Consider the following 27,652-nt stretch of genomic DNA (forward strand, 5'->3'; position numbering starts at 1 on the left):
AATCCATTTAGTAAAACTTTTCTTTCTAATCACTCCCTGAATCCCACTCTCCATGATTGAAATGCCAAAAGTGTCCAAACCATTCGAACTCACCATTTGTGTTCAAAAAAATTAGATTTTCGATATTTCAATCGAGTTTTGGAGACTTCAATTCGACAAAAATGATTTGAGAAAGAAGAAGTCATTTTCAAGTATTTTGAGGACATATGTAAGAAAGTTAGGATTTTTTTTTTTTTTTGATACTTCATTTTTGGATGAAAATCAATAAAGGATGGTTATTATGATTTGAAATCATCTACACAAGTTTTTAGTTGAGCTTTCCATCTATTTTTGTCGAAAAAACTCGAAAACGAAAATGAGTGTGTTTTACTAAAAAAAATGTCAAATTCGACGATGAACAACACTATTTAAAAAAATTAGAATCTCAACTTCGTTCTTCATTTTTGTTATAAATCATCAAAATAATATATATAAAATAATACATCTAAATGTTCAAAATTCAAAGTATATCATTTTCATTTATCATTCACGACACAAAAATCATCAGAAAAGATTGCAATTGCCATTTGAAAAACCTAAATATGTGAAGAAGATGATAGAAAGAATAATTTGGGTATTTCAAGAACATTATAACGTGAAATAAGGTTGAGGGAGAGCGACCATTAAGAAGTAAAAGGTTTACTAAATGGACTATCTAGTTACCGTACAAAACTTAAGGACTACTTAGAAATAAATCCCTCTGCTAGGGTTCTCTAAGTAATTTTCCTTTATATAAGTTATAAGTTAGATGACACGCAAAGTTGTGTAAATAGATATATTATGCAAATGATAAAAGTAATAATATATATTATTTATATATAAATAAACTTATTTTCATAGTTTTATGATTAACGTTTTGCTTCATAATCCTTAATGTGAGCTTCGGTAAATTGAAGATTTTTTTTTGTGTGTGGAGATTTTCAAGAATTTTTTTTGAAGAGACTTTTATCTTTACTTTGTGCATCTTGGTGTAACTCTTGTAGAAAAATAACCGAAAAAATGCACATATCATTTGGGTTAGAATTCATTCAAATTCAATGGCTGAGAATCAACAATCAGATTGATTTTCAGTCGGTAGCCTTGTTAGCAATTCGGTAGGTGAAAATTTTGTGTTTTATTCGATTCTGGATTGCAAAAATCCAGTAAAAAATTCAATAAATGAAAAATATGTGGCATATGCTTCGCAAGTGTATTATCCGTCTCATTTCAAAAATTAAGCAATATTATAATGATGGTGATGATGCAATTGGTGATGTTGAAGGTGACGATATAGTTGTGATGGTAATAATGATGGTGGTGATAATGAGGGCATTGAGGTTATTGTTTAATTGATTTATAAAAAAAGACCAAAGTCAAGGGACAAATCATCGATTTGAAAAATTAAGATGTAATCTCAAATAAATTTAGAAGACCATGTCATTGTTCTTTTAAAGATAAAAGGGACACCAAAAATTTGAAACTTCAAAGTTGACTTGTGTTATAGGTCACAATTTTTAAGTTCACAATTTACAACATACAACAAGTTAAAGACCCCATTTCTCCATTCTGAAACTCTTACAAACAACAAATATCCAGGAAACATAATTAACATGACACTATGACAGTAAATGGGCTGATTGGTTATAAGACAGAGCACAACCACACATGTTGAAGCAAAAAAAAAAAAAAATACAACTTTCTCTAGTTTATTTTGGATGGAACTTGTCAATAGGAAGCCAGTAACTCCCTCCTCACTCCCTCCAGCATGATACATATAAACACACCTAATTTTAGATGGAAAATATTACACAATGATTTGAACTTACCAAGATGGCGAGAACTACGTTTACTGTGACTTTCGGAAGCAGAGTTTTCAATCAACATCATTGGAATCCAAAACTATCGGGTCTTAGGCAAATGATTTTGCATTACCATGATTCTTTGCAGATGAGTATAGGTTGACTTCTTACTCTTTGACTATTCTAAAGGAAGTACGATAACTGCTCTTTCTTCCTTGAACCTCCTTCCCCATATGATTCGTTCCATTGCTTTAACTCGCTCATTATACATCCCTCAGCTGCAAAACTGGCTGCAACCTGCATTATAGAGATCTCCCTATTTTCAGGACTAAAAAGTTTTTATAAAAAAATGTTACTTATGTTATGATGGTAGAATGAAAGAACAATTCTCGAATGCCATATTGCTTGGATTGTTAGGAGATGGTATGTTTTTACTACAAAAAATAAAATTACTCATTTCTAGAAGAACGAAATTATTGAAGTCCAACTTGAGCGTGCAAACACTTCTTGTAGGCAATTTGGAGCATCCCATGTACAAATTGCCCAAATTAGGTTCTTCAAATTGTTCGATTTGAAGAACACAAATTCCACACTCTAGAGATAATGCCATTGTAACTTACTTGATTCTTTGCCTGCCTCATGTCTTCCATATTTAATGGCCTAAGGGAAATTACTCTACCCTCTTTGCTTTCATTTGCGTTTGGGTTCTGTCCTGCCTCAGCTCTCCGCTCTCTCTCCTGAAAAGAGGTGTTTAAGTGATGAAATTTGTTAAATACATCTCTACAAAGCCTAATTTTCCACAAAAAAAAAAAAAAAAAAATCAACAACTCTTCATCATCAAAAATTCATAATCAATTCATGATGTAAGTTTCATCCCCAAAAAATTGGGGAAAATAAAACAGAAAATGGGGAATACTTACCAAATCCTTTAGCCTCTCTTGTTGTATTAGCTCCCTAACAGGACGATAAGCTGCTGTTGTGCACAGGTTCTGTTGTCAACAATTATTGTTCAAAGTTAATTTACAGTTGATGAACATCAAAGTCATGGATTCCATAAGGAACATACAAACCTTAAGGTCGCTTCCACTGTATCCCTCTGTCATGGTTGCAAGCTCCTTAAAATTTAATCCTTCTTGGACCTTCTCTTTTGATAAGAGAGTTTTCAAGATTAATTCCCTATTTTCAACGGATGGTAGACCAACCATAATTCTGTTCACCTTAGTAAGCAAGCATTAGAATTGGCAAACATGAATTATTGGAATATTTACATTTATTGAGATAGTATGGATGCGAGTGCTTATCATCTGACAAGTTATCATGAAATAATTTAGACTATTATGAAACTCAATACTGATATTGAGAGTAGAGACACTAAATAAAGAGTACTTTATCATTCACTAAAGTTGATATTTTTTATTGAATTTCTTTTCTTTTTTCCCCAATTTTCTGTTAAAAATCAGAAGGTTGCACAAGGGTCGGTGAAGGGTCAGAATCCGACACAGGTATCGTTATCAAAGCCTTATCCCAAGAATTTGGGGGGTTGGCTACATGTCCGACACGAGTAGTTCACCCATTTAGAAGAATCCATGACATATAGGTTAAATTATAGTATGATATTGGCTGGTTACCATATGAAGAGTTATAATCACTGATACTTGGTACTAGCTGTGAAGTTATGGAGGTCCTGAATACATATACATACCTGCGCTCAAATCGTCGAATAATAGCTTCATCAAGGTCAAAAGGCCTGTTTGTTGCAGCAAGAACAAGGATCCGCTCACCAGGTTTTGACAATAGCCCATCCCAATGAGTCATGAACTCATTCTTTATCTTCCGCATGGCCTCATGTTCCCCAACTCTGGTTCGTTGCCCAAGCATACTATCAACCTCATCCACAAAAATAATTGTTGGAGATACCTTTGCTGCAAGTGTAAACAGAGCTCTAACATTCTTCTCATCTTCTCCAAACCATTTTGAAGTGATGGTGGACATGGAGACATTGATGAAGCTTGCCCCTGCTTCATTAGCGATGGCCTTGGCCAGCATTGTCTTTCCAGTTCCGGGAGGCCCAAACAACAATATTCCTCTGCAAGGCTTTAAAATTCCTCCTTGAAATAGATCCGGTCTTCGCAGAGGAAGCATGACAAGCTCCTGAAGTGATTCTTTAGTCTCATCTAGGGCACCAATATCCGCAAATGTCACTCCTATCTCACTTGCAGGGATGACTTCAGGCCTTATACGCTTCTCAAACTCATTGTCAGGAGGAACTTCCTGTTGGTAAAACCCTTAAATATTCAACGTAGCTTCAATATTGCATCACTGGAAAGAAAGAACTAGGAAGGATTGAATGTTGGGGAAATTTCCAACCTATGCAACTATATAAATCTGAATGACACCAAGACAACATGATTACCAATGTAACTACATAAACCTGATGACAACGTGACACCATTATCATGAACCTACTAAGGTATGTTCTGGCTAAGAAAATTTTCTTCATTTTTATCCTAGTTAATTAAAATCTTGCAAAAGGATTCATGTTAGGAGGAGGTGGCAAAGTTCTTACTCCTGCTGCCAAGCTGACATAATATATATGATTAGGAGGCTTGATTACTTGTTCACTAAAGGTAGACATAAATAAATGACAAGCTCTAGCATTTCTTTCCTTAATAGGTTTAAGTGGGAAGGTGGTTTCAGCCTAGACTTGAACGAAACATTGACCCCAAAACATTTAATATTTCAGATTTTCTCAGTCTAGACCGTTTCGGTTTTTTTCTTGACCCAAACCTTGCCTCAAAATGAGATTTTACACTACTGTATTACCATACAAATTTTACCACCTCGTTGAGGTAGCACCTTAAAAAAAAAAACTAGCAATTTAAAAAAAATAAAAATAGTTTCAGAGATTGAAAATGTCAAATGTGTTTGTGATAGAGCACCAGTCCTGATAATAGGACCATCAGTAATAATGTTAAGGAAATCAGACTTACAGGAGCTTTTGATGAAGGGGATGGATTCTCACCATCCTTCTTTACTACCGGAACTGATTTCTCTGCCGCACTTTTATTTTCAGGAGACAGAGTCTCAGTTTTTGATCCAGGTTTTATACTAACAGCTTCTCCCCCTTCGGCTTCCTGATGTAGAAAAAGAAAAGAAGCATAATCAAATCACATTAACACTCCAAGAATCAGTTCCACTCTCAGATTATTGGGGGAGTAAAACAGGGAGAAATAAAACAGACCTTGGCAGGTTCAGCATTAATTTCCAGCTTCAATGTATCTTTGGCACCACAATTACCTTCCTGAAATATACTCAATCCATGGGACAAACTGTGCCACAAACAAAACAGTAAGAGAATAAGTAGAACACAAACAAACCTAATTAGAAAACCATAATTATGGCAACTCTGAATCTAACCTCTTCGATGAAATAACAAGCTTTCCGTTTCTGTATTCAGGATCCTTGTTATTCATCAGGTGATAAGAAATCGCAGATACCACAATCTCTTCTATGTAATTACTGAGAACCATTGTGTCTGCAAGGCAGATCGAACCCAGATCGTCACAATCAAGATCATTCAACGCAAGTACCTCCATTATGTGATTTCTGTTATCCTGAAATTGGATCATTTTCATGTCTTCTTCCAGTTGGGATTTCCAGCTGACAAGATGGTTCGCATCTTCAGGTGACCTGATCTCAATATTGTAAGGGAATAGATTGGCGAGCCTTGGGTCCACTTCATCGCAATCATTACTTGGATCCAAAATCCGTGAACCAAGGATCAGCACTGATCCTGATAGTTTCTTCAACATTTTCTGGAACAAAGTGTATATTCTTTGTGATTGGAAGAATAGTTTCTCAACATCCCTGAGGTAGAGTACAATGGGACTGGTTTTTGATACCGAAACTAGAACCTGTATGGTCAAGTCAACAATGAATCAAGCCTATCAATACCTTCATGAAAATCCAGGAAGCTACATAGATAACTTTTTTAACATTAAAATCGAGTAAACGATATGTTAGAAGAAATCCATTAATAATATCAAAGGAAGTCGAACATCGAGACAAGTTGCAACTTAGTAATAACAAAAGTACCAAGTAAAGAGACTGTATGAAAAGCTTTTCGTCAAAAGACCAGCTACTAGTTCCCTTTAGAGGGGCTGAAAAACAGTTGAAACCATGAGATGCAGTTAGAATAAGAACAAAGTTGTTTGATAAGTGTTGAATAACTCACACACTATCCACGTACACGTAATCCACTTGAAATTTATAATTAATGGTGATCATGTTGTACACAAAGAGAAACAATGACATTTCAGTTATAACACTGAAAAATATTGTCTAATTTCAGTAGGTTGTTTTAAAACTGGTGTTTCAAGCATATTAATACACAGAAGATTCTGAAATTTGAACCGAAAATAATTAATCTGAATTAGAAAAAAAATCAATGGATGGTCAAAAATTAGTATGTGTTCTTAAGGAAAATAAAATTGCAGTTATACAGTCTTTTAGGAAATCAAAGTTCAGGGTGTTACCTGAATTAACATAAGTGCGTTGTGAAGCAAGACTACCTATATCGGCTGTAGAACAGGCATTCCTACGGAGCTTTGGAGGATTACTACCACCTTCCAGTCCCCTGAAAATACAGAGAAATCAGAAGTGATGTGACAGGCAATCAGTAACCTCTATTGTATGGTAGGTATGCAAAACCTTGATCTAAAATCAGCTCCACTGCTCTGCCTCCATAATGTGCCTGCAACAAAACTCTAAATTAGGGTCTAGAATAAAGAAAATTGAAGAGTGGATGGGAAGGGACCATTAAGAAAAAAACAACCAACAAAAAAAGAAGAAAAAAGGAAGAAAGAAAGAATGGGATGACTACCCAGAGTCCTTATTTGAACAATTGATAACTAGTGAATCTACTCATGTAAAAACATTACCGAAGCAAGGCAATTTCCTTCAAGACCTTCTATCTTTGGAATAAAAAGGTACCGTTCTTATGATTATGAGAAAAAGAGGGATGTAGTAATAGCTAAAAGAGTTATTATCAAAACACTTCTAATCTTTCATGGAAAACAATAATTATTAACTCATCTATCTTGGAAAAAAAAAGGCAAATGGAAATCATGTTATAATAACGCAGAAAGTACACAGCACCAGAATGACTGTTGGAGATGCTTCGTGTGAAGGACCATGTTTGACATCAATTTTTAGGTTGAATAGATCATTGAAGTGTATATAAGTAAAAAATGCAATTTTCACACCATATTTGACTTCAACAATTTGGGAGAATAGATCACAAAGTGTACATAATATGTGTATTTCTTTGGCAAGTATAAAAATGCAAATGAAGATGCTAGTGTTGAAAATCCCAATTTCCCTCGATTAACAAAAGGGCAGGGCCCTAACATTCTACTATGCAGAACTTTGAAGTCCATCCACTATAATCATGTAGTTTCTTGGATTGGTCCTCTGAATTCATAAAGAGAGAAAAGGGAAGGAAATGAACAATACCATGCATAAGAAAGGAAAAAAATCGAAATAATATAGCTCAATTGGATAATATTCACAATGAAACCATGAAGTCGGTTTCAGACCAATCTTACCCACTAAAAATAAATAAAAAGCAAATTCTAAAGCACTCAACTAGCCATTAGAAACCCGTTCAATTTAGAACTGACAAACACAACAAACACAAATACTTCATTTTTAAAGAAGCATAAAAGGAGAATCTTCTTGCTTGTATACCTTTGGTTTCCTCCCTTGTTGGAAGGATTGATAAGGACTCAAATAAGCTGGACATTCGCCCCAGTGTTGTCTCAGAGATGGACCTCTTGAAAGACTGCAAAAAAGGAAAGGAAAAAAAAAAAAGACAAAAAAAGAATAAAAGTGGATATACAGACAGCTTTAAGTTGTTTACTCATTTTTGCAGTGAAAGAACCACAATTACAATGGGCAAAGCATATGGTGAAGAAACTAAATGAGAATGGATCCAACACAAGCATAAGGAATGGGCATATTGGAAATTTTCTTTTGATTCCCGGAGATTTTACACATATTCCAGATAACTGTCGTGGGTGGGGCAGGGCAGGGTTAGTTCATATGCAATAGAAGATACCACATGATAACAGTAAGTCGGAATCTTACGGATTCATTGTTGGCACTACCATATTTGCTCTGCATCTGAATAGGAACAGCCATGACAAACATCAGTAAGCTGAGCAGAGTCCAATGAAAATTACAACACCACAGGTTATTACCTTCAGAGAGAAGTCAGTTACATCTAACAATAGCAACTTGGCTTCAAAGTAATGCGCTAAAGCCTTGGCTAGCATTTGTTGATAAAGCTCTTCACAACATGCAAATTTGCAATCAGGCTTGATAACAAAAATATATGTATAAACATAAATATTTTTGAGCCGGATCGGCTGACTGACATATTCCAGGTAACCTACCAGCAGGCCCCAAGAGCAAAATGGATCGACTTGCCGGTGAGAGGTTCCGGGTGTGCTTAGAGAAGTTGGTTTGTTTCAAATGAACATAGGCAGCACTTGTCAATAATGCCCTAGTCTTCTCACTGTCATAAATGTCAGCAACACAAAGATACCAAAAAATAATAATGATGATAATAAGGGAAAAGGAAAACTAATAGAAAAATAGGCCACACTTACACGAACAACATTTTAGTATAACTATAAAGGATATATGGGCAGTAAAGCTAAAGCTACTCCAAAGTCCAAACGGCTATTGCATCTAAAGGCTCATAGACTAGCATTAATTCACTATTATTTCCACGTAACTGGAATCTATTACAAAAGATTTATAAAATAGGAACAGTGTCTATGTTGGTTGGCTCCTAACCAAGCCGTTTTCTACAATAGCATGCAGCTTGACATGTTTAATCTCCAATAAAACAAAACAACATTAAATATTTAAAGGGCTCAATAATTACATGGTCCATGTATATTAAATTATTCCACGGAAAACCACAAATTCATTATCAAAATCATGCAAATGATCATCTACAGATCATCATAGCAACCAATGCAACAAAAAACAGTAAGACCAGTGAAAGTTTATCATCTCCTTACCTAAGATAATACGGAAATTCTTCGAATGTGACTTTGCTTTCTCGACCATCGACAATCTGTCTCAGCAATTCCTGCTCGATGCGCTCTACGGTAATGGCGTTGAAAGAAGAATTAGATCCCGTCCATTTACTTACTGTTTGTCCAGAAGCCAAACCAAGCCCGACACCAACACCAACACCGAGACTCAATGCCGACATGATAATTTGTTTCTGCTCCATTGCTTTTCAGGTCTCGAGACAGTGAATCTCTTCCAAATCGTAGAATTTGTTTTTCTTAACTTTTTTTTTCGAGATTCTACTTTTTGCAGGAAATGAAGATTTTATGGATTTAGAAACCAAACGAAGCATGAAATTGGTTGAAACAGATCACTTTTACAAGAGAGAGATCAAGTTCTCTGTAAATTTCCAAACAAGAAACAAAAGTTCAAATATTTCAGAATCCAATTTCGTGAAAACGGAGCGATCTGTTTCAAATTCATCAAATTTTCTGAAGCTCTTCGATCATAACCGCTCAAAACAACCAAAAACCAAAATTTAACACTTCTACACTTGAAATCGATCGCATACTTAAAATTATTTAAACACAAACATACATAACGAGATTGAATGACAAATGAGTCTCTTAAAAATTCCGACACGAAACCTAAATTCTTTCTCTCTCTCCCTCTCTATCTGAAAATTTTCTGTTAGTCTCGTGTGATCCTCTTTGATCGATCTCACGACCTATTTATAACAAAGGAGACTAGTGGATCTCGAAACGTAAAACGAGGGCGCAAGAAGAGTAGAATTTCTGATTTTATTATTTTTTTTTTTTAGAGCCAATTTGAGTTTTCGGAAACAGCGAGGTCGTTAAATGGCGGAAGGACAGGGTGGTATAAGAGTGAAGAGTCGGTTCCCACTTTTTGAGGTTTTTTCGCTCTTTTGAGTTTTTTGAGGATTGGTGGGTATTTATAAGTAAATTTACGTGTCGCTGCTTTGACGGGTTTGGATTCCAGGTTTGACGTCTCTTTGACGCCTTTTTTTTTCCTAAGAATCATGCTGAAGTGATAATTGACCAGTTTCGCACTTTGATGACGTGGAGATCATATGAATCATATATGTTTTCTTCGAGATACGTGTGAAAATCATACATGGTCCTGTGAACACCTCCACGTCAGAAAAAGTGCGAAATGGGGTTATTCTTAAGTCCCTCCAGCACGATTTTTTTTTTTTTTAAATCCTTTTCTTTTGGATAATTTTCTTACCACTGGACTCTTGTCTTCTATAATAGACTAAGGGAAAATGACGGACACATCAATCAAATTAAGAGTCGATTTTATAAGAGAAGGAAAAGCCTCGTCCACCGTCAAAAAGACCTTGAGATGCAAAAAGCCCTCGAGATTTGGTCAATATTAAAGATACATCTCTTTGCTTTCAAATTTACAGGATGCCCCCATTGACCTGAGTCTTCTTTTATGAGATTAACATAAATGATTTAACTATCCTCTACGAATTGGGTTCATTCAAGAGCGGCAAACCACGAGCAATGTTCCCAAATTTGAACAAAGCAAACAAATGAATCAGGTAAGATAGCTTTGGACATAATTGAGTCATAAAACATGATTAATTTAAGTGGTCATAAATCATAAGGATAAGATTTTTGATGATGGAAATGAAAATGATAAGAAATTTTATTTATTTGAAAATCATTAATCTTTTTTTTTCTTCAAAAAAACCTGTATTTTTCTCAAAATCTATCATCTTCAATCCTAAAAACTGGGGGTAATTTGGTTGTTTTATATTAATCCCTGATAGAAGACTATCTTCAAATTCAATCCTTCCCTACTTATATGAACGGTGGTATAAGTTATCAGACTAATAAGAGAATCTTTGGGACACTAACAATGAGATCCTTCTCACCATCACAAAAAGTAGCAATGTGGGATACACGCATTGCCACTATTATTCCTTTTTAAGGCACTTTGATAACTAGACGCACATCACTCAACCTTACTTTTCATTTTAGTAACCAAATGTTCTGAAAATCGAAACAAACCCACATCACTCAACAAATACAATTTTTTTGAATTTCCAACAATTATGAGACATAATTAAATCAATTTTGAATTATTGTACTTCAATCACATTGAGTTTGACTCATTAATCCTACCCACTTTAAGAGAAGAGTCATGCTAGAGTAACATTAAAATTGATATCGTTTGGGACATTGGTGTGCACAGAACCATAGATGCTTCTCACTCATATTTCGATGAAAAACATCTATGGTCTGTACACACATCTATCTCAGTAATGCCCCAAACAATGTTAATTTCAATGTTACTTCACATGGGATTGTCTCAACGATAAACCTAGTGATAGGGATTTGCTCCATGTAACCGTATGTTGGAAATTGAGTCTGCCTTTCTCTGACCAACTCTATTGTATATTAGGAAACTTTCATAGGACAAGGACATGTGACTTTAGAAACTAGTTTCATCCAAAAGGGGTGTGATATGGGACAGATTTATAGTGGGGGCATTGGAGCACTTACTCCCACAAGAACTTTTTAAGCTTTAGAAGGATTTTGAGCTATTGTGACGAAAAAATCCGTCGATATTACCCTCACAAAAAAATTCTACACTAAATTGCTCCAACATAGACAAAATCCTGACCCTGTCTCTATTGTGGGATATCTTGCATTAAAGAAGTAAAATGGCTGCGTTAGAAGGTGGACTATTGCATAGAATAATGTTGATTGGTTTTACTTGGGAGGTAAGGCATGCATGTCGACAAGGTAAATTAGATGGTTGATCCTCTTGATTCAATCGATGTTTGGTAAAAAGTAAATAAATAAATGCATATTAGTTTTTTTTTAATCTAATTTCATTAACAAGAATGTGTGTTAGGTTTTTTTTTGCTTTAATCTCATTAGCAAAGAATGTGCGGCATTATTATATATGAGAAAACTTATGGATCTTTCAAATTTTCAATTCTAATTCTTGTACGATTGGAAGTATGTTCACAAGATTATGTAATATTTTATAAGCTCGATATAAAATCTTACTTGTTTATACCAAAATAAAAATAAAAAACCATAGTAACAAAGTTTAGATCCAGTAATCATTGTTAAGGGTTCAATTCAGATAAATTCGAGAAAGTTTCGTAAAAAAAACTAATTTTTTTTTGTGGAGATTATACAAAATATTTTATTGGACTTGTTAGCAAAACCTACCATGTTCAACTTCTTTCTAAATCCTATCTTCTTCTCGATGTTTGAACTTTGAATGTTAAAAAAACTAAAATTTTGAACATGAAAAGTAAAAATGTTATCATATTCCATGATAATTTGAGGGATCGTCGATTAATTAGTCAATTCGCCAAATTAATCAGCTTACCCTTAATTTGGAAAATTTTACGACTTTTTTGAAAAATTTAGAGAATTTTGTAACTATGAAAAATACAAATTTTTTTTTTTAACACATGACCTCAAGTTTGCTTTGCAATGTGTCATACTAACCAGGCAAGTTATGGGCTGGGTCTACCCCTAAAATACATATTGCTAAACAACAGAATCTTATTTTGCATATTATGAATCTTACCTAAGATTCCATGTTTTTTTTGGGGCTAACGCATGTTTTTAACTTTGGAAAAGTGAAATCTTCTAGACATTGACAGATACCAGATATTGCACAACTCGCGTTCGTGCCCACGCATTACATATATAAGACACTTACGAGCCAGCCATCGTGGTAGACATCAGCATCACCCCACAAATAAAACTGTGAACTTATAACAAAGTTCGTGCCAATTTGAATTTGTGTGGGGTTTCTTACATGTTTGTGCCACCAAGCATCCACCAACTTTTATTTCCAAAATATTTTTTGGGCTGATCTTGGAATCCTAGGGAGTTCATTTTTTATTTTTAGGGTTGCGATAGTCTGACTTGAAAATTTTCACTTAATCTATACTCGATCAACGTGGCCATTGCACAAAATCGTAGATCTTTTTGTTCAAGATACACAAGGGAAAAAATTTACGATTTTGTGTAGTTGTCACGTCAATCGAGTATAGACTAAGTGAAAATTTTCGAGTCAGATTATCATTATTATTATTATTATTATTATTATTATTTTTAAATCCAGAATGTCAAGTTGGATCGGATTTTGTAATACAATTGGTACAATTAGCAAATAGCCGATTTGCCTTCGTAAATGTTATTTTCCTATGAAAAAAAATAAAGGTACTTATAGACTATTTTATTTATTTATTTTAAAATAAAGGTAAATCAACCCAAATAAATTGAAAAAGGGGGTCCCATTGTGGTCCGACCATTATTTTGATAATTTTATCAAGCATGGGTTAGGTTTTAAAAACATTGTTTTCAATTGCAATTGGAGTACTTGTCTAATGACACATGTATTAGTTTTTTAGGCCCTCTGGTCCAAGAAATGTTTGGTGGTGGTGAGGATCTTCAATTTAAATGGTAAATTATTATGTATGAAAGCATAATAATATGATATATTATTAATATTATTTTAGCGCTTATGACAACAAAGTCAGGATGGCCGAGTGGTCTAAGGCGCCAGACTCAAGTTCTGGTCTTCGTGAGAAGGCGTGGGTTCAAATCCCACTTCTGACAATTTACAATTATTTTTATTTATTTTTTGTGTAAGGTTTTAACCACCTGTAAGCTCAGATGAAGCCATAGCAAGGAAAGGTTCCATCTGATCCTCACGTTAAAAAAAAAAAAAAAACATTTTTAGAAAAGAGCTATTAACTTTTACTTATTACACCCCAATTAAAAATAAAAAAAATAATAAGTAAATATTGAGAATAATTAAAAGTTGGGTTACAAATAGAAGTTCCCTCAATTTTTTTTTTTGGATAGATTTTCGGGTTTAAGATTTGGGTGAATCTTTATTTCCTACGTTGAATATCACGAAATTCAAAGTTTGGTATGCTGTTCATTTTAATTCTCAAAATATGCATTCATCATTTTATAATTTGTGAGTTCTTCACTTTTAATATCTACGAAGTCACACAAAATGAATGTTTTGGAAATTAAAATAAACATTGTATCAAAATCGGAATTTGGACATAAGTTGCGCATGTTTTGAGAAGATTTTATATGATCCCAATCATAATTTTAAGCAACTACTAAAATTGTTTGAATGAGTGTTATAATGTTTTGTAATGATGGATAGTAATTTGAGCCATACTTTTGTAATATTTGAAGGTGTGTTTTAATCTTTAATTGGGATGCAATAAATAAATTAAGAAATTGGCAAGTAATAAGTAAGATTTGGGATGCCAATAGCAACTCTCTTCTTAAAAAGATCATTTTATTGGTTTTTAAGATGTTCTTTTTCATACACTAAGTTTAAATTTAAAATTATATAGCAACATAAGGTGTCTATGTGACACGTTTTAATTGGGGATTAAACACATTAAGCTACGTGTCATGTAGAAAACAACTTGATTAGGAGTTCGATCTATTTTAAATTCCAACCAAAACATGCCATTAGGCATCGTTCCTATTCTATAGCAACTAGACAGGTTATTTGATCCCGATTTAATAGTAAAAAAATTAATAACATCCAAAAATTAACGTTGTTTGTGACAAGTAGGGGTGGCAATCTTAACACGACTCGCAAACATGATTTGAAGTTAGTTGGTTTGGATCAAGTTTAATTGGGTTTGGGTCATAATAGTGTAAACCCGTCTAACATGATTATTAAGTGGTTGGGCTTGGGTTCTGTGTGTCAACCCGTCTAACTCGTTTAATTATTATGTAATTAATGCGTAATTTTAAATATATCAATAATTATTTAAGAATTTGTTAGATTACTCATTTTTTACATCAAATTCTATAAAATATAAAGGGAGCTTTAAGATATTTTTAAATTAATAAATGGTTAAGATTTAATTTGGAAAAAAAAAAACTTTTTCTTAATAAGTTATTTATTTATAGTTTTTTTACTCCATTTTTTCAATAAAATCTAAAGGTGTATAATGTTTGATTCTTAATATTGACAAAATGACCCTCAATAAGATTTAAGATCTTACAAAGTAAGGCTATTATGTCTCATGTGATAATGAAATACACTTTGCTTAGCCATAATAATAATATTGAAAAAACCTTTCATTACTATATTAGTAAGGAAAGTTTTTTGCCACGTCACCTTATGGCATCCAAAAACATGATATGATGCCACATGGTTGTAAAAGACAAAATTCTACAAACTTGATTTTTTTTTTCAAAATAAAGTTATTTTTCACCATTGAACTTAGTTTATGATTGTGTTACTTTATCTTTAGTAATGATATTTTATTTTTGGTGGTAGAAATGAATCTTATTTTTTCCAATAAAGGTTATAATTTTATTAAATAGGTGTTATATGGATTGGGTCAGGTATACCTATTTATAAATGGGTTGGGTTTGGGTTTAAGTTTTTTATTCGATTATTAAATGTGTTGGGTTTGAGTTTGGTAATTTTTATAATACCTGTGGAGGATATTTCTCGTTGGATACTAATGGGTGACACGTGGCATCTAAGGATTCGAGTTTAGTATGGAGATACGAGGATAAGCTCTATGGCTCAGTCACAAACCAACCATGGGTTCGAGTCTCAATTGGAGAAAATCAGGGATTAGATCAAAAGGGATTAAAAATCTGGTGACGGAAAGTTAAAAAAAATGAGGAATATATGGGGATCAAATATTTACTAGATGTATTCCAAATCACCAATGAAGATTTATTTTTTAGATCCGATAATGGTTAAATTGATAATAAAATCTAAAGGGATCCTAGGGTTTCATCTCTATAAATAGACGGATAAAATATTAAAATATATGAGTTCTCCCCATCTAAATTTTATACTATTTTTGTACTAAGGTTCTGACTTAAGCGTTGGAGAAGTGTTGTTGCAAGCACACCCAGGGGCACGAGGATTGGAGATCGTGAGACATTGTCACAAATCCCAAGGTAGTACAAGTTTTTGCATCTACAATACCCTTAACTTGACACAACATGAACACGACTCGACCTGACCCATTTCCACCCCTAGTGACAAGGGAGCTAAATGCAATTGTCAGAATGTTAGGCAGTTGATAAACCTTTTTTTTTCCAGAATGCAGTTCATGATAATCACGATTGTGTATATATATTTTCGATGCTGTCATTTCGAAATGTCTACTTCAACTACAGTTTCACCTCCAAAATGGAAAGTTGACTTGACAAGTGTAGATGAGGAAGATATAGTAGAGTTGCACCAAATTAGAGGGGGTGAAATTATAATTTATCCAAATAAATAATTATAAATTCATAGTCACAAAATTCTCTTTAATAAATTTGGAGATCCAACTCACAACTGTTTGGCAATGAGTGAAGAGACCCATGTGCTTATAAGGAGAAAGACAAGACAATGAGTGTTCAATGTAGGACTAAGCTCAACAAGCCCCCAAATGTGTGGGTCAAAGCACATGGAGATATGAACTAGATGACGTAGAGAAAAGAAAGGCACGCTCTAATATTACGAAAAACTTTGAAATTTTTATTAAGAAATTCTTAGATGAATATTACATGAATCCTACTAGAGTATTTATAGAGATTACATTAACCAAGATATTAGAAACTAACCTAATATATAATCACTAATTATCTATAATTCCTAATATAGAATATCTTGATAGATATTGTTAAATATTTTATTTTCAATTACAACCTTAACCTTTCTTTTATTGTATCTCATGCATCATAACATGGTGCATCCTAATTTCTTACACTTCCAAATTTTAAATTAAGAACTAAGCAATTAATCGATAATTTATTGATAAATGTCAGGACGTGGTAAAAGTTTTATCTTTCACCCTCAAAGTTTTATTTTCTTCAACATTTAAATCTCAAGAACAAGATAGGATTTTTAGGAAGGTTGAAAGTGGCAGATTTTGATAAGAAACCTAAAAACATCATTAATATATATTTCAAAATTTTCCCAATATTTTTACAGAACATCATCGAATTTATTTAAATTAAACTCTCACATAATAACTATCAAATCCAATTTTCATTTTTTACTATTGTAAAATTGGAATACAACTTTTTTTATCATATTAAAAAAATTATTGATTCAGAGATTTTTGCAAAGTACAATATCGTTTCCATAAAGAATCATGATTTTTTTACTAGAAAATTTTCACTCAATCGATGTGACAAGTGCACAAAACCATAACTCTTTTTCTTCGGGATATGCAAGTAAAAGATCTATGATTCTATGCATTTGCCACGTCGATGGAGTGAAAAATTTTGAGTAAAAAAATCATTTATCTTCCATAAAACACCCATTTGAAAAAAGTGTTCAAAATGATAATTATCAAAACCCACCGTATCCATGCATTTATAAGCTAGAATTCAAACTTAAGGACTTAAGATGTGAACAATTATTTTTAAATTCTTGAACTGTTGCCTTCAATTAGTTGGAGAACCAAAAAGAAATAAACACGCGCCATTATATCCAACAATCTCTAGCCGACCATTGGCTAACTTTTCAACATTTAGCTCACCCACCCCTTACACGTGTCACATCTTCACTTATGTATCCCATCTGAATCCCTCCTCACCCTACCCCACCACATCACCTAACGTCGCTCTCTTAAGTCTTAATTCTCATGGGTGAGAAGATGAGGCTTCCTTCACCTATATATTATATCTAAAGCTCTCAAAACAACATTTCAGTAACCATTTTATTTAGTCCTCATGGCTTCTTCTTCTTCTTTATTGGTCTTGTTGTTCATGATTATGGTCATGTTGACCAGTTGTATGGCTAGCCAAATTATGGTTGGTTCGAGAATATTGGCTAGTAATAATGAGATGTGGGTTTCAGATAATGGAACATTTGCGTTTGGGTTCAGTTCGATTGATTCTAAAAATCAATTTCAGTTGGGAATTTGGTATGCTGAGCTTCCTGGGGATCGAATTCTAGTTTGGTCCGCTAACAGGTGAATTCGATAACATTTTAGTTATAAGTGTGGTGAAGTATAACCAAATGGGAGTAAGTTTTTTTTTTTTTCTGGAAATTTAAGTGGTGTTTGGCTGCAATAGCTCTCTGTTTCAGTAAATTTGTTGCTTATTAGTGTAAACTACGTTGTCAAAGAAAAAGATAGAGAGCTACTATTGCCACACCAATTCTTATATAACAGTTGGTGTGGCAATAGCAACTCTCAAAAGATAACATGCAAGAAATACAAAGAGATCTAGGGCTGTCAATGGACCTGGTCGATCCAGAACTGATCCCATAAGAATCGGATCCTTTTTGGTATTTTATTGGATCTCAATATTTTGATCAAACCGGATCCGATAACAATTGGGTCATTTCCAGATTGTACTTCAAGATCCAAATTCAAGATAATAAACTTATATTTATAAATAATGCTGAAGTGACCTCACTTCATATCGCACATCATCACGTGAAAGTGTGTAGGAAGCATAAATGCTTTTTATTGAAATACAAGTGAAAAAAGCATCTATGTTCCTACACACTTCCACATCAGCATCTATGATCCAAAAACAATCTTATTGTCAAATAGATCCAAGTCTAAAGTTATCGAATCGGATCCATTGATAACCCTAACATAATCCATCATCATCAAAGTCTTATCCCTAATAATTGAGATTGGGTGAATGGATTTTTCTCATCTACCCAATTCTATCAAAATCCAATTCTGACTTTTGTCATAAAATCCTTTATAACCCCCTCAAGCCAAACAATGAAACAGCCCTTATAGTTGTCATTGATAATCGATTCCATAATAAACTAAGCATTCTAGAAGCTAAGGTCTGTATTGGATCGGTGGGTCAGCCATGATATGAACGATCTCAACCATTTGATTCATTCTATTGGTTGAATGGTTAAGTAGATCAAATGGTTGACAATATACTATTATTGATGGGATTCTTAGCCTATGGGGAGTTGATTAAAAAAATAAGTCATTCTCCACAACTATGTTTCTTCAAGAGATGTTGTAGCGACCGAATTCTTGAGATGGAATCGATTGCCACGTGATTTGGAGTCACCGGTTTTGGGATATGGATTTGGGTTGGGTTCGATTTTTCTCTCTTCTCTTTTTACCACTTTTGACGATTTTCAATCTCTTGGACTCTCAAATCTCGGGTTGTGCAATTTTGGGGTGTCTACATATGCCATGTAATTAAAGAGTGTTCTTATTTTTATTCTTTATCAGGGATTGGGAATGTTGCCATTTCACTATAATCACTATTGAGCGCTCTACTGAATCTATAGTTCCATACCGTATAAAGTGTAGTGTAGTCATGGCTTTAGGTCTAATTCCGTTGCGTTAGTGCCGAAGCGCTAAGGTGTGCCCCTTGGGGCCCTATCTTACATATCTATCTCGCGAGTTTACACTTGCTGCTTGCTGTGCGTCTCATACACTGCTAGCTACGGCTTTGAAGCCTACTTATTTCTCTCCTTCACCTTCAGTAAAGTGTTCGGCCCCCTTTTTCCTTTTTGGTCGTAGCTTGCTTTTTATTCCAAAAGAAAGGATTTTGTTGTCATGGCTCTGTTCAATATCAATTATGGGAATATAACGAACTCTCAAAAAAGTTATTTACAAAAATGCCATTACGTAACGACAACAAATTTCTTACCTTTTTGGAGAGACATTCTTGAAAGAAACATGGTTGTGGATGATGCCAATGCAACGTCACAATGAAAGCTTGGATGTTAGCATTCCCCATATTTTAGTAATTGTCTTCGACGTCTTTACAAAAGCTTTTGCAGGTCTTTTGACTTATTAGTCGACGATTTCATTTTCTCTCAATCATCTAATTAGAAACAAGCCAGTCGGAAAAGACGCTGTATTGGAGCTTGACACCACCGGAAGTCTTGTTCTCAGAGATCGGGAAATCACCGTATGGACCTCAAACACATCGGGTACTGGTGTCGAGATGGCCACAATGTCAGATTCCGGTAACTTCATCCTTTACAACACTACCCTCCACCCTATATGGCAAAGCTTTTCTCACCCATCAGACACACTTCTTCCAGGCCAACCCTTAACGGTCTCCTTAGAGCTCACATCATCTCAGTTTCCTTCACATGGAGGTTACTACACCTTAAAAATGCTTCAAGAACCCACTTCACTTAGCCTCGGTCTCACTTACAATTTACCGGAATCTTACAACGCATCACCAGAATCTTACACAAACTACTCATACTGGTCAGGACCCGAAATCTCAAATGTGACTGGAAATGTAGTTGCGCTTTTGGATGAATCAGGTAGCTTTAGTATCACGTATGGATCATTGTCCAATGGAATAGTGTACGTATACAAGAACGATGCCGATAATGGAGGTTTGTCGTCAGCTGGAAACCGTTCTGTCCACAGTCCAATCCTCCGGAGATTAACGCTTGAAACAAATGGGAATTTACGTCTGTATCGATGGGATAATGATGTAAATGGGTCTCGTCAATGGGTTCCTGAATGGGCGGCTGTATCGAACCCGTGTGACATTGCTGGCGTCTGCGGCAATGGGATATGTAGTTTAGATGCAAGTAAGACCAATGCTAGCTGCACTGGCTTACCAGGGTCGGAGAGCTCATCGATGAAGTTTAATTGTGATAATGAAAATTTGACATCAAGGTTCAAGATCACAACAGTGGCTCAAACCAACTACTACTACTCCGAATCATCAGTGATCGCAAACTATAGTGATATCTCAACAATTTCGAGGTGTGGTGATGCTTGTCTATCAGATTGTGATTGTATTGCTTCTGTATATGGGCTTAAGGAGGAGGCAGCCTACTGTTGGGTACTGAGGAGTTTGGAGTTTGGAGGATTTGAGGACGCAGGATCAACCCTATTTGTAAAGGTTGGAAACAATGGATCAACAACTCATGGAAGTGATGCTAGAAGGTCCAGAGGGTCATCGAAAGGGTCTAGAAGTGATCGTAACAAGGTTCTCGTCCTTCCAATTGTTCTATGTATATCTGTCCTCATTGGTTTCCTCTGCTTCTTGTTATATTATAGCGTTCATGGACGAAGATCCTTAAAGAAAGCTCTTGAGAGTTCTTTGACAGTGTCGGGTGCCCCGTTGAATTTTAGTTATCGGGACCTACAAAACGCAACCAATAATTTTTCTCAGCTGCTTGGAACAGGTACAAATTGGTGTTATTTGGAAATTGGTATTTCTTATAATTGTAGGAATTTGTGTCTCTATTCCAGACTGATTTGTGCATTTCTATGGTTGAAGTTGAACAAGGAACAATCAAAATCATTTCACTAAGACAGGTAAAACTGTTTTGGGGTTGTAGTCACAAGTACCATGAAAACTATTTCCCTCCACACATATCTACATTTCTTGCTTCTTGTATCATTAGCTACCGTAAATTTTTTTTCCGTAAAACATTGCCTACCCGCTGTTGGAATCTCATACAAGATCTATTAGATTATGGGATTATCCTCAATCAGGTAGTTTTTGTTGAGACTCCATCAACAAAAAATGAGGCAAACTTGCTCGTTGTACCTTTATTAATATTGAATAAACCCGAGATTTTTTTTTTTAAATTTATGTGGATCATCCATGTAGTGTCAATCTTTCTCAACTAAGGAATTTCAGTAAAAAACAAAATCTGAGTCTTTGTTTTTCTGTCTACTATAGGAGGATTTGGGAGTGTGTACAAGGGAAGCTTAGGAGATGAGACCTTGGTTGCAGTAAAGAAACTAGAAAGATTTTTGCCTCATGGAGAGAAGGAATTCATAACAGAAGTAAACACAATTGGCTCAATGCATCACATGAACTTGGTTCGACTTTGCGGATTCTGCTCTGAGGGGTCACACAGGTACACAAGCCCCTCTTCAATCTATTCTTTCTTCATTCATACCTATATATAAATTCATACAATCTATGATCTAAGCTGATCTGAGATGTTGCTAACCTATGTATTCGGTGCTTAATTTGTATTTAAAAACAGGCTTTTAGTGTACGAGTTCATGAAAAATGGGTCACTAGACAAGTGGATCTTTCCTTCATATGGTATCCGAGGGGTCCGAGACAGAATACTAGATTGGAAAACTCGCTTCAATATAGCAATTTTCACAGCACAAGGGATTGCATATTTCCATGAGCAATGTCGGAATCGGATTATTCATTGTGACATAAAGCCGGAGAATATTCTTTTAGATGCGAATTTCTGTCCAAAAGTATCGGATTTCGGGTTAGCTAAGTTGATGGGAAGAGAGCATTCTCAAGTAGTCACCATGGTTAGAGGCACTAGAGGCTACTTGGCTCCAGAGTGGGTCAGTAACCGACCGATCACTGTCAAAGCTGATGTTTATAGCTATGGAATGCTGTTGTTAGAGATTATTGGTGGCAGGAGAAATCTTGACATGTCTTTGGATGCAGTGGACTTCTTCTATCCTGGATGGGCATTTAAGGTATAACCTCAAAAATCCTATTTTATTTTTTCTGTGTTTGATGATCGAAAAATAATACACAATTGTGATTGTCTAGTTCAGAGACATCAAACCACATACAGGGAAATGTGTGCGTGTGTGTGTGTGGTGATGGACGTACTTCAATCTTGAGGGAATCACGTAAAATCTCCGTGTTTCTGTGTGTGATTGCATCTTGTTTTTTTTTTTTTTTTTCCTTCTGTTCTCGTTTTGCATTGCTTCGGTTTTTTTTTTTTTTTTAAACAATATGATCCATATCCATTGATTATATATCGAATTTACTAATCATGGTACTATCAAATAATTGATACCTTCAGGAGATGACAAATGGAACACCGATGAAAGTTGCAGATAAACGGTTAATGGGGGTGGTTGAAGAAGATGAGTTGGTGAGGGCCATCCAAGTTGCCTTCTGGTGCATCCAGGACGAGGTATGGATGAGACCTTCGATGGGTGAAGTTGTGAAGATGTTGGAAGGATCCGTTAACATCAACCCACCGCCAATGCCTCAGGCAGTATTGGAATTGATTGAAGAAGGCTTAGATCATGTCTACAAAGCAATGAAGAGGGAGTTCACTCACTACTATCCATCATCTCGTGCTACTTATAGATATTCCCACATTAGCCATCCATCATCCCGTGCTACATGTAGTTATTCGACTATGTCACCGAGATAATAAAGTTAATGTTGAATTGTCCATTAAGTAAATCAATATATCTAGGATGGATTCCAATCTGTATGATTGAGTTTCATTTTTATTTTAGTGTCAGATCCAAATAGTTCCAATCATAGTCACAAAGTCCGAGTAGGGGTATACAATGACAAGGGAAAACTTTGGAAAAAAAACGTTGAAAATGAAAAAAAAAAAAATTGATGAAAATAAAAGATAAAAAATATATTAAAAGTAATGAAAAAATATATATCTAATGAAAATTCATAAAATCAACTTATTATCATCACATCCCATAATTTTAAGTTTATGAATTATCAAATTCTATTATTTAACAAATCTCACATTTAAAAAAAGAGAAAACATTTAAATTTTTGTCCCCCTAAAAAAAAAAAAAAAAAAGGGGGGAAAAGTTGGGAAAAAACGGTTAAAAAAACAGTGACTTTTGTTACAAATGAAAGTCATTTTTTTTTTATACCGTTTTAATCGTCATAAATGCAGGTCGCGTTTTTTTGAAACAATCGTCGATTTTTGTTACTATGGTGGTGGTGTGTGCAACAAGTCAAAATGAAAAAGATGAAACGATAATTTACTCTCTTTTTTTAAAACAAAAGTTAGTTAAGTGGGTGCATTAAACCATTTCGGTGTGTGCAAATAGACCCACGCTTGAAGTGTACATTGATTCTGAGATTTCGATAGGGGTGGTGCATACATTACCATAAATACTCTTCACTCATATCTCGATGAAAAGCATCTATGATTATGTGTGCACCACCACATCAGAATGTACAATTGATGTACATTTTAATGTTACTTCAGTATTATCCTACAAATATACCACGGAAAAGTCCGTATAATTAGATACTCTTGTGTTGTGGGCCCCCATTTGCGGCCCAGATTGGAAGCACATCACTTACGATATGACGTGTGGACCCCAAATGGAAATCTGATTTTTGATATAAAATTGTCCGATAATTCCAATTATCCAGCAAACTTATCCAAATCGATTTTCCCCTCGAAGGAAGACGCTGACGTGGAAAAAATATGACGTCTTCCTTCCCCAACCATAAAATATCTTACAAATATAACGCGAAATATAGCAAAAAATTTCTCGCTTTTTCGCTGCAAATGGAGCTCTCCTGTCTAATTGTCCTCTAATTCACCGTCTTCCGGTGAAAATCCCGCCAGAATCTGACACAGATGGCTTGTCCCATCACCTTGACCGGAACATCTGTAATTTCTGGTAGAACACGAGGCGAAATTCCGACCAAGTTTTTGTCTAAAACAAATCCTAGAAACAGAACAAGCTTCAGAAGCGTTGGAGATGAAGAAAAAATGGGAATCAGTGTTAGGGTTTGTTCGAGTACCAAAGATCGAGTGGTTGGGGTTTCGAATTTTGGACAGAATGAGAGGGTTTCTTGGCACTTTTCGGCTCTAATGAAACAAAGTTCGTCAAAGCAGAACAAAGAGGATGAAGAGAAGCACAATTACTACGTGAACACTGGTTATGCGATTAGGGCATTGAGGGAGGAGTTTCCACAGATCTTCAATAGGGAGCTCAGCTTTGATATTTACAGGTTTAATTTGGTTCTGGCATTTTGTTCCAATTCAATTGTAGGTTAATTCGGTTCTGAATTTTATGTTTATTTCGGTTGATTATCCTTGAAATAGAAAATTTTAATGTTTAATTTGGTCATAATTATCGTAATTAGTCTGGGTGTAGTATAGTTTGATTATATATTTTTATATATAAAATTTACTACAATTTAGTAGTATAGTTTAGGATCAAAACTGTCTGATTGGTGAGCCATCTTATAGAGGGACGATAGCCTGAAATCACACTGATTGGAAGATTGTAATTGTGACTTTAATCAGGTTGGTGAGGTCATTAGAGCTCTGAGAAGCATCTCGAGCCAATTATAGTGGTGGTGTATTGTTTTTGGTTGGATGATCGTAAGTGTCAGTGTAGTCAAGTTGATGATATGGTGAGGCTTTTGGGAATTGTTTCTTGCTGTAATAGATTGGCCTGTGCTGGTTTAAACCCTTTTCATGGTTGTTTCTGCAGCATGATTGGTTTTTATTTATTTATAGACTATAAAGTATATTTATGACATTAGAACCCATATAAAGAAGACTCAGTTGACGAGAATCAGGACATCTTTTTTATTCTTCCCAAAGCTTGCTTGAAGTGGGTTTCTGTAGTTGTGAGTTTCAACCATGAATGAATTGGTTCAATGAAGCGTCTATGTCTTGGAGAGTGAATTAGAGAGGGATCAATTTGTTTGGGATGGTTTGGACAACTAGTAAAATATCATTAAGTGTGGGTGCAGAAAATGAATTGGGGGTATGGGTCTCTCTAAGTTTTAATTTTTTTTTTTCCATGTGAGATTTATTCTGCTACATATTTAGTTAATCCATTCTTGATATTCGCAATATGGATCTATTTTTGTCTTAGATGGCATGAAAGAATTGATATGGGATGAAAGTTACCATCGAGTTTTTGAACACTAGTTGGGCCCAGGACATGGGGATGACGGCATGCCTTATTTTTTTTGATAAGTGTAATATATTAAATGAAGGAAAAAAGTACAAAGAGGCCGAGGAAGCCTCTAAGAGAGCAACAAGCTAAAAAGAGAACAAAGCATCAAAGACTACATAAAGAATTCCATCTAAAAACGAAATCATCAAAAGTGATCCCTTGAAATCGATGTTCTGTTTCGCCCAAAGATATAATAAGCCCAAGATCTCCAAGAATATGCCGTGAGAGCTTCTCATTCTATTGTTAAACACCCTGTTATTTCTCTCGTTCCACACCCCCAAGCTATAGCCGAGGGAAGAATAGCCCACAGAAATCTTTTCCTGGAAGAGAAGACATTACTGGCCCACCCTTCTACAACAGGGAATACTTACAAGGAAGGACCCAATGAATACAGAAAGACCAAGGAATATTGACCAAATTTGGTAGAGAATGTGCAATGAATTAAAAGATGGTCGACAGACTCCCCATCTCTCATGCAAAGAGGACAACAATTTGAGTGATCCACCCTCGAGCATCAAATTGTCCAATGTAAGAATCTTCCAAGGGAAGCCAACCAAACAAAAAAGACGGCATGCCTTATTGGATGTTGAGCATCACATAAAAAGATGGACTTGGTCACATAGCTCAATGGTTGACTCATTACAATGCAAATTTGAGATCGTGGGTTCAAGTCTAGCTTACCCACCTAAAAAAATTGCTCAAAGTACTATCATACATTGCACTTGCACCATATATTGTGGTGGAGATTGAGTAGATTTTTTCCAATGTTGCATGCTTTTTGCTGACAGATTCGTTTTTGGTTGATAAGATGGGAATAGACCTGTAACTTTTTATTTTATCAGCAAGCCTGTTTTTAATGAGTTAAGTAACTTGGCGTTGGCGGGATTTGAACCCAGGTCTCTGGTAACATCACCCATTGACTTCATTTTGGGGATTTTATTTAGTAGCATTTCTTATTCAGACAAAATTTATGGTAACTAAGTTGGAAAGAAAATTGATTTTGTATTTCTCTCTCACTGATTTAGCATTATAAATATCCCTGATGAACCTGGCGAATGGTGGATCCACTCCCATGCAGTGAATCATGTTAACCACTAAGACAATGTTTGACCATCCTCATGGTTTATATTTACTGTTAAACTAGTTTCCTTGGTACCAATTGGTGCTTAAGGATGCCATGAACCATGACTGTCCTAGGGTGTCTCTGCATTGCATTATTTCCTCTTATACTTTCTCTCAATTTTTATGCTTGTAACATTTTCTATGTTACTTGTATAGGGATGATATTGTCTTCAAAGATCCTATCAACACCTTTGTTGGCATTGATAACTACAAATCAATCTTCTGGGCTTTACGATTCCAGGGCAGAATATTCTTCAAAGCTTTGTGGGTTGACATTGTTAGTGTGTGGCAGCCTGTCGAGAGCGTCATAATGATCCGTTGGACCATTCATGGCCTCCCCCGTATTCCATGGGAGAGCCATGGTCGCTTTGATGGCACTTCAGAGTACAAGCTTGATAAAAATGGAAAGATCTTTGAGCATCGAGTGGACAACATTGCTGTCAACTCACCCCCAAAGTTCCGAATACTAGCTGTGGAGGAATTGATTCTATCCATTGGCTGCCCCTCAACCCCAAAGCCAACTTATTTTGAAATATTCCATCATGATATTCAGACCATTCCTGGTGAGGTTCACATGGGTGAGGCGTCATCTGGTTTTTAAACAAGCTGTCTTGGAGATGTTCTGCAGAAGCTTGAGAGAGAATTTAGGTTTCCTGAAAAGCTTTACAAATTTTTCTGTGTCGTAACGTGGTTGTGAAGATAGCTTGGTTAGCATCACCATCTTCATCTCTCGACTCTTAATTAATGTAACTTGTCCATTCCTCTTATTTGATTCCATAGAATTGGTGCAGACAAAAGCTGGAATCAACTCGGTCGACATGCATCTCCATGTTGGGTCTTTCAAACCTTTCTGTGTACTGTATATTTGTATAGTATAAACTTAATGAAAGAAAAAAAAAATCTGTAATGAAATCTGACATCAACCTACCCGTTTACAGCTTTATAAATAGCCATTTTGATAGTA

At 35.1% G+C, this 27,652-nt stretch overlaps 3 protein-coding genes and 1 non-coding gene across 5 annotated transcripts; 3 read left to right on the forward strand and 1 right to left on the reverse strand.

Annotated features, from left to right (window-relative positions):
- Positions 1 to 1,200: 1,200 nt before the first annotated feature.
- LOC147393774 (uncharacterized) lies at positions 1,201 to 9,823 on the reverse strand. Its single transcript, XM_086456089.1, has 16 exons — positions 8,909 to 9,823; positions 8,273 to 8,394; positions 8,078 to 8,166; positions 7,965 to 8,000; positions 7,566 to 7,659; positions 6,528 to 6,570; positions 6,353 to 6,453; positions 5,913 to 5,977; positions 5,235 to 5,731; positions 5,059 to 5,146; positions 4,808 to 4,951; positions 3,520 to 4,088; positions 2,888 to 3,026; positions 2,738 to 2,806; positions 2,438 to 2,554; positions 1,201 to 2,114 (listed from the first exon to the last, which is right to left on the reverse strand). Exons 1-16 carry the CDS (start codon positions 9,124 to 9,126, stop codon positions 2,001 to 2,003), a joined length of 2,505 nt encoding a protein of 834 aa, XP_086312215.1. The 5' UTR covers positions 9,127 to 9,823; the 3' UTR covers positions 1,201 to 2,000.
- Positions 9,824 to 13,441: 3,618 nt separating this feature from the next.
- TRNAL-CAA (transfer RNA leucine (anticodon CAA)) lies at positions 13,442 to 13,525 on the forward strand. The gene has a single exon. It is a non-coding gene; the product is annotated as a tRNA-Leu (tRNA).
- A 4,017-nt stretch (positions 13,526 to 17,542) lies between these two features.
- On the forward strand, positions 17,543 to 23,115 carry LOC147393776 (G-type lectin S-receptor-like serine/threonine-protein kinase At5g24080). 2 transcript variants are annotated; one of them, XM_086456513.1, is made up of 5 exons: positions 17,543 to 17,883; positions 19,735 to 21,059; positions 21,563 to 21,743; positions 21,876 to 22,338; positions 22,674 to 23,115. In XM_086456513.1, exons 1-5 carry the CDS (start codon positions 17,642 to 17,644, stop codon positions 23,031 to 23,033), a joined length of 2,571 nt encoding a protein of 856 aa, XP_086312639.1. In that variant the 5' UTR covers positions 17,543 to 17,641; the 3' UTR covers positions 23,034 to 23,115. The 2 variants fall into 2 exon arrangements, with proteins under 2 accessions (XP_086312639.1, XP_086312640.1); XM_086456514.1 differs by having other exon boundaries at positions 17,745 to 17,883; positions 19,683 to 21,059.
- Positions 23,116 to 24,103: 988 nt separating this feature from the next.
- On the forward strand, positions 24,104 to 27,652 carry LOC147393777 (DUF2358 family protein (DUF2358)). Its single transcript, XM_086456525.1, has 2 exons — positions 24,104 to 24,604; positions 26,845 to 27,652. The coding sequence occupies exons 1-2, from the start codon at positions 24,228 to 24,230 to the stop codon at positions 27,287 to 27,289; spliced, it is 822 nt and encodes a 273-aa protein (XP_086312651.1). The 5' UTR covers positions 24,104 to 24,227; the 3' UTR covers positions 27,290 to 27,652.

The sequence above is a fragment of the Akebia trifoliata genome, chromosome 10, assembly GCF_017979445.1.
Source record: "Akebia trifoliata isolate Shusen 1 chromosome 10, ASM1797944v1, whole genome shotgun sequence".
Taxonomy (NCBI): Eukaryota; Viridiplantae; Streptophyta; class Magnoliopsida; order Ranunculales; family Lardizabalaceae; genus Akebia; species Akebia trifoliata.

Coding starts and splice junctions, on each gene's coding strand:
- LOC147393777 (XM_086456525.1), top strand. CDS start 24,228: ATGGCTTGTCCCATCACCTTGACCGGAACATCTGTAATTTCTGGTAGA. Junction 24,605..26,844: donor CTCAGCTTTGATATTTACAG/GTTTAATTTGGT, acceptor TTACTTGTATAG/GGATGATATTGTCTTCAAAG.
- LOC147393774 (XM_086456089.1), bottom strand. CDS start 9,126: ATGGAGCAGAAACAAATTATCATGTCGGCATTGAGTCTCGGTGTTGGT. Junction 8,001..8,077: donor TAACTGACTTCTCTCTGAAG/GTAATAACCTGT, acceptor GTTCCTATTCAG/ATGCAGAGCAAATATGGTAG. Junction 5,978..6,352: donor ACGCACTTATGTTAATTCAG/GTAACACCCTGA, acceptor ACTGTTTTTCAG/CCCCTCTAAAGGGAACTAGT.
- LOC147393776 (XM_086456513.1), top strand. CDS start 17,642: ATGGCTTCTTCTTCTTCTTTATTGGTCTTGTTGTTCATGATTATGGTC. Junction 17,884..19,734: donor CTAGTTTGGTCCGCTAACAG/GTGAATTCGATA, acceptor TCATCTAATTAG/AAACAAGCCAGTCGGAAAAG. Junction 21,744..21,875: donor TGCTCTGAGGGGTCACACAG/GTACACAAGCCC, acceptor ATTTAAAAACAG/GCTTTTAGTGTACGAGTTCA.